Genomic DNA, 12,292 nt, shown 5'->3' on the forward strand with positions numbered 1-12,292 from the left:
CTGGTGGTCAGGCCGGTAGCCAGAATTTGATTTCGGAAGGGGCTTATCCATTATCGGCAGCAGCTATCTAAAGACGAAAAGGTTGAGGGGGAGGAGTAAATGCGCTGAAGATGAATTTCTTGGTATATTGCAACTTACCATATACAAGATGTTTAATCCTGTTAATGAAGTAAATTTAATTACTACTACACATTATTAAAATCAGATATTTGTAGGATTTCGGGAAAGGGCTGCAGCCCCCGAACCCCTTCCCTGGGTATGTGCCTGCTTGTATTAGTTCCAAAATTTCTGTGCTGTTCCAACATCGTGTGGACAATTTTGGAAGTACTTGAAAGAGATATGGAAGCAAATTCTGCTCTCGAAACTATGGGACTCGATGTGATGACCACGCGCAACCGAATGAAAGAACTCTTCGCAGGCCTTGTCCCTCAATATTAATTTTACTGACTAATTGTAAGTTTTTCTCGGCCTCCTCGATGACGCAGTGGTACTGTCGCCGCCTTGCAATCAAGGGATCCCGGGTTCAATACCCGGTGTATGAACATAGTGGTTCGGATCCCCGATTAACCTTACTGTGCATACAGTGGACTTAAAACACGAACTCGATAATTGGAAGGTTTTAGAAGAACTAAACATGGCTTTTTATGCATCGTACAACTTTGCTTCTTTTCACCCTACTTTTACAGTTTTTCTTCCTAAGAATTCCACTGAGTATAACACGCTACGAAACCAGAGGTCCAAGGTTCGGACATTGGACAGGTATGGTTGTATCATGTCTATCCCATCGCCATTCCTTCGGCTTATCATTCATCCTCATCGTCGCATTTAACTCAAGAGGTAGAAAAGCGGCGTAATATAGAAATACATATATAAGTGATTGATTTGGTTTATTTTACTTCTCTTTTCTGACACTTTTTGGCTAATCGTGAAGATGAAAATGAGTGATGTGAAATTGATGAGAGGACCATCATAAAGAACACACACTCCCAGTCCGGAATTCGAACGTAGGACCCCTGGCATCGTAATGCACCTTGTTAACCACTGCACAACAAATAGAAACAGCAAATGCTTGATAAGTTATTTGCTTCTCCATAACTCATGATTATATTATAAGTGTTATTCGCTGTATGACTAGGGATTAATTATATTTGTATGTCTAGCCAACCTAGCCACCTAAGCAGCAGCAGCTTCCGCATTTGCAGGTGGAGCCTAAATGAAGAGAAATCACAGAAAGTCAGAAAGGTATACAAATTTTGTAACATAATACTTATAGAGCATGCACACGGCTGTAAAAACAATTGCTACATACCTAGTTTCCTTCCTTAATTTAAACGTGGTTTATTCTTCATTACACATGAAATCAACCCCCCTGGGAGTCGAATCCAGGAACTTGTGTGGTAGTCAGACTCTCTTTTAGAATGCCAATATGTTGGATATTTGGTCGATCAGTCGATCCTGATCCATTGTTTCCAGAGGAAGACAATCTGGCAACTTCTCATTCGACATTTTACTCGCGATGTAGGAAAACGAGATCACAAACACTTCGTGATGCTATCTTCTCGCGTTTACAGAAGTTTACCACCGCTCGGATAACAAATCTTACTTCAAACTGACAGATATCAACTGTCCATCAAATCAACAGATGAACCGACCGCTTCGATGTTTCTTCGAATTTTCAGAAAGTGGCCTTTCCCCTCCTTTGCAGGGCAGGTCAATAGCAGGAGACTTGAGTGCATGTGAGAAGAACCGCTATGCCATTCATTCCCGCGCCGAAAAAGGGACAAGCAATAGAATTCTGTTCTTGGAATTTGAAACGCATAGGGATATCTTTTCTGAACCATAAAATCATTAACGCAAAAAGTTGTCCACCCGTAGCTAAATCTTCCTGTTTGTGTCGTCCTTTCGGCGCCCATAGAGCCAGTGCAGGGCCAGATGAAGAGAATGTGCGGGTTTTGGGGGGATCCTGGATCTGGTGTGCAGCAGGGAGGAAAAATGCATTTTCAATAGGTCTCAGACTTCCCTGACCGGGGCGGACCTCAAAACCATTAACTACATCCCCTCCCAATACATCTGTTTGTGTTCAACAAGCAAGAAACAGGGAAATAAGAAAGAAATGCCTTGCTTGGGTTCGTGCTACTGAAAATTGAAGAAGTGTTTCAAACTGCAAGCAAAATTTACTGAAGAATTATTTTCCAATATTTGTCATCAAAGTAAAATTTTCAGCAAATACAGAATAGTTTGCCTGGGCCAGTGCCCCCGCGTGCCCTCCCCCCAACGACGTCCCTGTTACCAGCTAAACTATTGCCTTGCACTTCTAAGCAAGGTACGAAATCCTGGGGGGACAGAGGGAATCCCCCCCCACCAACAATCTTGCCCTAAATCCCCCATCAGACTTTCCCACAGGGAAGAGTCTTTGTTCTAAAAACAAAATATAAACAATTAGTTTTGAAGTCCAATATATTTTACGGAATTCACACACACAGAACGAACAACAAAGAGCCTCATCTCTAAGGACACTGAACCCAGCAATCCCCATAACACAGGAATTAGTCCGACTTGTTATTTCTTCTCCATTTCTCATCGTCTTTCGTCACCTACCGTACAGTATATACCTAGGTAAATATATTAATAAAACACGTAATAGCATTTAGATGTGAATTTTATACATGAAACTATTATCTTTTAATGTGTCTTCACTTTTGCCACTCCCCCAGCAAATCATGGTTCATAGCATGTGTAGTATACGTGTACTAAAATCTTCAATTTGCAATCGAATTTTAAATGAAGGACAGTCGATGAAATATTATTGTATATTTTATAATATAATTTGATTATTTAATAATTCACACACACACACACACACACACACACACACACACACACACACACACACACACACACACACACACATATATATATATATATATATATATATATATATTATTATTCAATAATCAAATTATATTATAAAATACACAATACAATTGTACCGACTGTTCTTCATTCAAAATGTGATTGCAAATTGGAGATTTCAATACACGTATACCACTAATGCTGTGAACAATGATGTGTGCGCGCACGCGCGTGCGTCTGTCTGCTCCTTCCCCCCAGTAGCGAAACCACAGGGGGTCAGGGGGCATTGCTCCCCCAACCTTCGACGGAAGTCAATTCTAGGGTGGCAAGGTGCGCAAACATTGACGGCCATGGGTACCTGTAGGGTGGGGCACAGAGAAGCAATTACCCCTTTCAATTTCGAATTTTATGCAAGTAAAAATACATTTCGTAAAATTTTCTTGCTCGCTTTGCTCGCAATACCTCCTTTTCTCATTTTCGTCAAGTTCAGAGCCGTATCTAGAAGGCGACGGGAGTCAGCCATGGGCGCTGAACGATCTAAATGAAAAGAAGTTGTGAGACAGAGAATGCCTTGGCGCCCCGTGATATTATTTGTAGCTTATCAGGGGCAAATAGGTGAGGTCAAGGGGGCCAAACATTGACGACAAAGGGTTCCCGCAAGGGGGCAAACAAACATTTGCCCCTTCGATTTCAAATTTTATGCAAATAAAAATACATTTCGTAAAATTTTCTAGCTCGATTCGCTCGCAGTCCATGCTTTTCTCAGTCTTGTCAAGTTCAGAGCCGTAGGCAGGGGCCGGTGGGAGTCGGCCATGGGCGCCGAATGATCTAAATGAAAAACAAGTTGTGAAAGAGAGAATGCCATGGCGTACAGTGAAATTATTGAAAAAAGCTTGAAGGTATTTATTAATCACCGCTCTCGTCGTCTTCCTCGGTCTCCGTGTTACTGATTTCACTCATTTCCGAGTCACTCTCCTGGAGGTTAATGATTAGATTTTGCACTATGCTGTCTCGGGGCACTTCATTGTGAAAATCCTCTCCCTGAAGCTTTTCGACGTGCGAAGATTATCACCAGCCGCTCTCAGGTTGTGCATTGTTCTCAAAAATTTAATTCTCGCGGCAACAATATCACCCCTTTCTAACAGAAATTTACGCCCATCGTTGTTTTTTTTTATATATATATATTTTTAAGCCCAAGCGTTTTAGTATTAACCCCATAGAAATAGAGGAACCAGTGTAATTAATTCTTTCCCTCATGACGCACAAGTTTCTTGATAGAAGGATATTCGCCGTTGTCATACATTTCAAATATTGTATGACGGAGTACATCTTTTTCGAAGTCATCTAAGCTACTAACACTTTTCTGTTTTCTGGCATGTTTCCCAGGAGATTTAAATAGGGGTTCACCGATTTCTGTGGTAGATGTTTTACCCTATTTTACAATACGCGACACAGTATGAACACTTACACCACACGCTTTAGCCGTAAGTTCTCTACTATGTGAAAACACTGTTTCAGCACGCAATTCTTCCGACGCCAATTCCTTGAAGTACGAATACACTTTAAAAATGATATTTCTCCCTTGTGAATGTATTATTGTACAGTCACGGACACTGCTGGGTTGTAACGACCTTATTGAAGAAGCACTGAAGCAAGCCACCCATGTCTGACCACCAAGCGCCTTGTGACTAGACAACCCAACCAGCATTGCAATTCTGCGGCTTGTATACCAGTCACGGGTATACATCTCTGTAAATTAAGTAGTGATGCCGAAGAGAAATACGAGATGAAGATTGTCGATCGTAATGTCTCGTGTTCTCGACATGGAATAATACTCGGTCCACGTTACGTTCCATTATTTAATGTTGTTTGGGAACGAACCTGACGGACTGGGTTTATATTTTCACTCCTTGCGTTACAGTAAATTCCATATTTTACAATTATATTAATGCTTTGAACGAAAATAATACCCAGAAAAACATCGAACACACGTGCACACCACTCTTCTCGCACACATGCACGTGAAAACAAACAAACAAAGCTAAGTTTTAACTTCCAAGTGAATTTCCAAATAACAGTAACAGTAAATAACACGATGTGCGAAACATGGGATTTTTCACAGAAAGAATGCGTCTATTTTTGACATACGTGGTTTCTATTAATAGACAATGAAACAATTATGACAGAAATTACCATGCATTTTCGTCTTCAGGTGTTGAGGAAGGAAACAGACTGACTGGAAAAAACAAAACATAGTGGTATTGATAGAGTGTTGGTTAGCGTACAGAGCTTTCATCAGTGAGGTTTAGGTTCGATCCCCACCAAGGACAATTTTATTTATTCTTTTCTATTAATGAAGAAGTATGTAATATTGTTTTCTAGGAATTTTGACGAAAGGATACACATCAAATTTGTTCGTTTAATCTGTATTTTCATTCTTCTAATAAGTTCTCTATTACAAGGCGATATAGAGATTCTCTATCTAGGCGATGGATATCTTCTCAATGGTTCCGTAGCTACGATTCTCCAGTCCCTTCCACCCACTTGTCTTATTTATTTACTTCATTCATATCAACTCACGAAATACCATGAATCTAACGAAAACACACAGATATAGCTAGAATAAGAAACACACCTTGCGTCGAAGGTTCAAGACTCGAGTTCTGGTTTTTTTGCGAGGGTGATTATTCTTGTGTGTCTATTTATCATCTTTGTCAAAAAAATATTCCTCATTATTGCCGTGATTAACCTAGGGAGAGACCAAAGCGACTGAAATAACAAAAGTACAGAAAATGCAAGACACATCTGCATAAGCATGATATACCTTGGGAATTAGCAATCTGAAAATTAACTTGCGTTTCAGTCGACTACTTGCGAAAGAGTTTCGTGTTGTCCCGTTTGGAGTGTTGGTTATCGTGTTGGACTAGCATGCAGTCAACCCGAGTTCGAGTTTAATGGTTATGTTTTGCATTTTACGTCATTTTTTCCCATTTTTTAGGATATTCTATAGGTCATATACCTATATTTTTTAGGTCATCAACTTCCGCTCCTTACTTATAAATATATTAAATTATGTGCATACCTGATGTGAAACGTACGATGCACGATCAGAGAGCCTGAATGTTGCATTGAAAACTGCAGACAACAATGACTGACTTATGAACAGTGAAAGGTTTTTCCATGCTCCAATGGTATTTTATTTATACCTATAAATAAACAAGGGAGAAGGACACAGGTTGGTATGATGAACTAAATTGTAATCTAAAAGTTTTAATTGAATAAACGAAACACGTTCACGGTCAAAAATAGGTCATTCAATTTCTGGCACATTACACTAATGTGTAATGTATTTACAACATTAATAGTGTCCCCGTTCTTCACCTTTTTCTCGGTTTTCAGACATGTCAATTTCCTCTATATTCTGTGAATTCTCATTGAGACAAACACCCACATCCATGCCCGAACCTAGTATTGGTAATATCGCACGCAAGCCAACTATTCCAGAGGAAAAGTTTGATATGCAGTTTAGGCACAAGTGGTTGGAATCCCACTTTAAACTATAGATCCAGTTTTCTTACTGTGCATAAAGTGGACTTAAAAAAGAAGAAAAAAATCGAGGAAAAGCGTTTGAAGGTTTCGATGAGTTCCAAGTGCCTTGATGAGGCGAAGCTATTACATGATTTTCAAGTGGCCCCTGGTTTCACGTAAAGAAGGCTTTGAGTTCGATTCCCGTTCTATTGCCCTATTTTTTTTAAATAACTCGAGCAACTAATTATTGCATTTTATTTAATAATTTATTGGAGTAAAAGTTAAATACATTTTTACTTTATTTTTGGGTGGAAATCTTTACTTTACCGTTTCAAATTTTATTTGTGAAAATTATTTTTTACGATAGTTTTTTCACATTTCTCATCATCATTTTACAAACATACTCAATAAAATGTCAATATGCCTGGCGAAAAGTATCCATTTCTTTCGAGAAAATGATCCAAAAATATACTATTCACAAGAAATTAACGCAATCGTTTGGAAAACAAAATTCAATTCAAAATTCAACAATTCGCACAGCAAATAAGATAAGAATGTTAGCAAAATAAATGAATTGAAATATATAGTCGCTCGAGTTAAGAAAAAAATTGGAGGCAATCGAACCCAGTATCTCCTGTGTGTCAAACTAACACGCTACCACCCCACCACCTGTTCTTCTGTCAGTCGAACAATATAATCGTCTTGTGAGTAACGCTTGCTAAGTTTCTAATCTTTGAAGCGCTTGTAATTGTTGTTGTGTGTCACGGAGTTATGTTTACTGCAACATTTAAGCACACAATCCAAACATACGTAAATTTTATACACAGAAAACATGGGTTTTCTGCACATAATTACGGACCATGCGCTCTTTCAAAGACTAGAAAGAACCTCGCAAAAGTTACTGAAGCTTCTCTGCGGTGCTCACAGTTGGCCCTGGAGTCACGTGGTATCGGCTTATCAGAAAGACGAAAATGCATGGTAATTTCTGTCATAATTGTTTCATTGTCTATTAATAGAAACCACGTATGTCAAAAATAGACGCATTCTTTCTGTAAATAATCCCATGTTTCGCACATCGTGTTATTTACTGTTACTGTTATTTGGAAATTCACTTGGAAGTTAAAACTTAGCCATGTGGCATGTGTGCGAGAAGAGTGGTGTGTACGTGTGTTCGATGTTTTTCTGGGTATTATTTTCGTTCAAAGCATTAATATAATTGTAAAATATGGAATTTACTGTAACGCAAGGAGTGAAAATATAAACCCAGTCCGTCAGGTTCGTTCCCAAACAACATTAGATAATGGAACGTAACGTGGACCGAGTATTATTCCATGTCGAGAACACGAGACATTACGATCGACAATCTTCATCTCGTATTTCTCTTCGGCATCACTACTCAATTTACAGAGATGCATGGCGTGACTGGTATACAAGCCGCAGAATTGCAATGCTGGTTGGGTTGTTTAGTCACAAGGCGCTTGGTGGTCAGACATGGATGGCTTGCTTCAGTGCTTCTTCAATAAGGTCGTTACAACCCAGCAGTGTCCGTGACTGTACCCTTGGCACCTGTACTCCTGCTGCCAAGTTTCGAGAGTGACATTATTTAAAATAAAAAAAAAAAAAACACACGGAACACACACTATTGCACGAAAGGGCTGTATTTAATCTTTTCACAAACTGTTCTTTGTGGAGCACGAGTGAACGATAAGCGAATAATTTTACACCGGCCTTGCTACGAAAACGCTGAACTCACGGTGGCAACGAAAAAACAGGCGGAAGGAAATGAAAGGTGATGTTTCCCTTGTTTCTTCAAGGAACAATAACTCCGGCTGTAGGCGACGGAAATTCATGGGACTTGGACAGTTAGGTTCAAAATGTCTTTCCCCATCTTATGATGAACCTTAAAGTGGCGAGTTTTATGAAAACTTCTTGCGCGCAAGAAAAATACAGAACACGACTTTTAACTTCCGCGCCGCAGTCTCCTAACCGTACAACGTTGCATTCCTGCCATTGGCTGATCGCCTCGCACACCCTCTGCGTGGCCCCACCCGATATCGCTTCTAAAAGCGTGCGTCGTATAGCAACCGTTTGCTGCTAATTGTGCGAACAGCAGGTCTAGGCGACACGATAAACTGCATGTTACAACAACAGATCTAGCCGACACGATAAGCCACGTGTGTCGCTTTGTCGCTTGCGTGTCGCTCATACAGGACCCTTTTCCTCAATAGCTTGCAACGTGTTGCCGTGGTTTGTTGTTCGCGCATGCGCGATGCAATGAGTGTCTTGCTTTATGTAGATTGCGCACCAAAGCGGCACGCGACACTTATCGCTTGAGGATTTCACCAACCGAACGCTAGCCTGTACTGCCCGTCATGCCGCTACGATGTAAAATGTTGCTCTTGATTGGCTCGTTTCCAAGTCACACGTGTCGCATGTCGCTTCGGTATGAAAGTTGCCTTGGACAGAAGGATTCGTGTCGCTTTTGTGTGAAATCCCCGTATCGTTTGTCGCGTGTCGCTTTGATCTAAAATCTCTTTGAGGAAACAGTGCAGTCAGAGCTTGTGTCCGTACGGTTCGAAAGACTGCATTGATTACCAACTGCTTGCTTCCAAGCGACACTTGTGGTTTGTCGCCTCGGTATGAAATATCTCACAGGATACTACTTATATTCTAATAACATAGAAAAATAAACTTTAGTACACAATCCAACACCTGACGTCCGGAATCACATTGCGATGCTTCTTCGTGTGTTACGCATGCTATTTATTTATTAATTTTATTTTACTTTTCTTTCCAAATTAATGCCATTTCGTGACTGCAAATCACTCCACAAATATAACTGTTTCCATCAATTCGCGTACCGCCTTTAAAGACAAACAAATCTACACAATATATTCCAAAAACTAACTAAGCCACATTACTTTCATAAGAAAATTAGCAGCTGTGCTGATCTCACTGCCATCTATGTTCTCATCCGTCTCGGGAACCAGTATCTTGGGTCACTTCCACACTACGTTATTCAAGGCGCTGATGTACAGGATTGCGCACAAAAAAATGAGGTGATGTTGTCAGATGTAAAGTGTTCTCCAACCGTTCTCACTTCTGTTGTTTGTTTGTGTGTGTGTGTGTGGACTTACACGTGCTTTTGCTGGAAGGGTAGCATTAGATAGGCATAGAGGATGAACCTGATTGGTGGACTAGAATGTAATGGTCGGTGTATCTCCGTATTTATACCGAAGGTCACGAGCTTCGATTGACAGAAGTGTTTGTTGTGCAGTCATTAACTTAACCTAACTTTTGAGTTTGAGTAAATTGGTATGAAAATTGTATCTTGAAAACATCAATAGTGACTTACTGTATTATGTAAATTGGTATGAAAATTGTATCATGACTTGCTACATTTACTGGTCAAATTATATTTTTAATTTAATCCTTAAGTGATTTACTATTTTATTTCTAATTTCTGTCTCTCTTCTTGTCTAAAGAAAAAAAACAGTTTTGCGCATAGACTTTAAAGCTATTAAAGTGGCAACGTTGGATCAAAATCTGTGCTCAAAACAGGTCAGTGAGATTTGTGCGCAATTCTGGATCTAAAGTGTGCGCAATTTGGTTGCGGCGCTGGGAACGAAGGGGAGTTTTATCGCTTCGTCCAGTGTTGAAATACGGTGTGTGTAGTAAGGGATTATGTAAGTAGCAGTCAACGAACACTACAAAAGATGTTTTAGAAGATACTATTAATAACTTAATTGCTTCCCCGTTCCCACACTCACAATTTATCTTGATTTAGAAGATTATACTGTTGAACTTTTGAAAAGTAAGTTTGCTTTATTAAGCTCCCCCGCTGATAACCCGTGAGCCCACCATTGGAGATCAATTCTAGCTACGGGCCTGCTAAGAGCATTTTAAAGGCTTGGCCGTTTCCAGTACATGCCTCACCATATTCATTTGCAAAAGATTATGGAGTTAATTTGCACCTTCGCCAAAAAGAATGGGATTTCCTCACGGTCTTTCTGCAAGCACTGGAACGTCTCAAGGTGGCAACCTTCAGACAAAATAGGTCATGTTCACCCGAAGAGCGTTTCAGTCACACAGCGTGCCCAAGATGACATCACAGCCTGCTTTCAGATAGAAGAGAAAGTATGGCACCATGGCCCATGATGACTAAATACCAATTATCGTAGGCACGAGAATCTTGTATTACACATTCTTCCCTTTCAATCGACAGACAGGTGTGTCTTTTTCGAAAGTCTCTCGTGAATTGAACAAACCAATTTTAAGCGGGAATGAGCGATATTTGTGTATTTAGGCATTAACTTATAGTTTGGACTTTACATCAGTCAACTTATCGAATTCATTCACTAAGTTAGACCGTTGTACTACTGCGTCAGCTGTAAGAGAAGAGGTAGGTATTTCACAAACTCACAAATGAACATAGCTATATAGTTTATCACGCTGAAAGTACGTCATAATTTACTCGATACGTATTGTACGTAAATTACGTAGAGTACGGAATTTACTAATAAATTACTCGACGTACAAATACTTTTTCACGTCTGTGTAGGAGCTATCCTTAATTTTGTCAAAAATTATTTCACCGAAAACATGCAGATAAATTCAAAGGTAAACTTCAATGGCTTTCTGACGCTCGACATACCTACATGTTGTGTGTTGGTACACTCCTGTTCACTAAAGTGGCACATTTTATAGGGTTGAACAGTTGATTTGTGTGCCACTTTATGTGAACAGGAGTGTACAACTGGCAATACAACTTCAAATCGATGTTTTTATTTTCTCATAAAAATTAGAAACATATAATATCAACATTGAATGTTTTAACACTGCCATTAAGTTTTTCAGGTTTTTTGAAAAAGTATAGAGTTTTAAAGTTGCATCATCAGAGAACTTTGTTGATTTTTTTAGAATTAGTTTATCATTAATTAACACATTAGTTCATTAGTTCTTTTCCTTTATGTTAACTATGAAATTGAGGTGTATTTCACATAGTGGTATTTTTTATATTTACAGAACGAAAGAATATGGCTACCAAGATTCTTTTATTGTGCCTTGCAAGTCTTATTGCTGCCGCACATGCTGAGGTATGTAATAAAATAAATCTTGTTAGCGATGAGCCTGGCATATGGTGTATCCTACCTAATTTATTTAAGTATTAGATTATACTGCTGAAAAGCAGCATACAAGCCTGTAATGATGCGATCATTACTGGATCCTTTTTATGTTATAAATTGTGTATGGCTATGTATTCCTGTACTTTTGGGTTCTTGGCCGTTGGGGGAGCGGTAAGTTTCCAGTAACGGTTTAGGTCATTAGCGGGGCCTATAAATAGGAAGGGCAGAGGAGCAGTCGGCCTCAGATGTTTGGCGGAGTACAGCAATGTAAGAGGTATCTTTTTTCTCTGAGGGGAGCGGCTGGGCGAGCTTTCTTTCCTTACTATGTGAACCGACGGCGGGGATGTTAACTTTCTTTCTTTTAATACACACACTTGCTCTTTTCACATTATTCCAATAGTTTATTTCATGTGGGAAACCGGGTACACAACACACATACCTTCAGCCACCTTTTTTGGTACTGAGGGTTATATTTTTTTTTTTACTCGTGGAGCCAGTGGCTACGCGAGTCTACACACTCTCTTCGGGAAGGGGGGACAGGGCACACCGGAATGTAATTTTGTGAATAACGGCCAAGAATTAACTTCTGTAAATATATTATGAATAAACCTATATATATCTAAAAGGAAATGGGCGTTAAGTTGTAATTTGAAGAGGTACGTGTCTATTGCCTAAACTAGCATCCACAGAACTTCAGGTACTGCAAGTTTTGAACCTCGGGACAAGGATTCAAAAATGTATGGTAGTGTATATTGTGTATGTTGCTGAGAATCAGCTTAAATGCA

At 39.6% G+C, this 12,292-nt stretch overlaps 1 protein-coding gene across 1 annotated transcript in view; it reads left to right on the forward strand.

The window, feature by feature from the left end:
* The window catches only part of LOC145989852 (superoxide dismutase [Cu-Zn]-like), an 86,057-nt gene that overhangs the window by 42,218 nt on the left and 31,547 nt on the right, over positions 1-12,292 (forward strand). The window contains exon 2 of the mRNA XM_083125308.1: positions 11,407-11,477. Coding sequence (XP_082981434.1) covers positions 11,418-11,477 — 60 coding nt within the window. The 5' untranslated portion in view covers positions 11,407-11,417. The remainder of the gene's footprint in view (positions 1-11,406; positions 11,478-12,292) is intronic.

This window comes from Lepisma saccharinum, chromosome 7 (assembly GCF_977018435.1).
Source record: "Lepisma saccharinum chromosome 7, izLepSacc3.1, whole genome shotgun sequence".
Lineage (NCBI taxonomy): Eukaryota > Metazoa > Arthropoda > Insecta > Zygentoma > Lepismatidae > Lepisma > Lepisma saccharinum.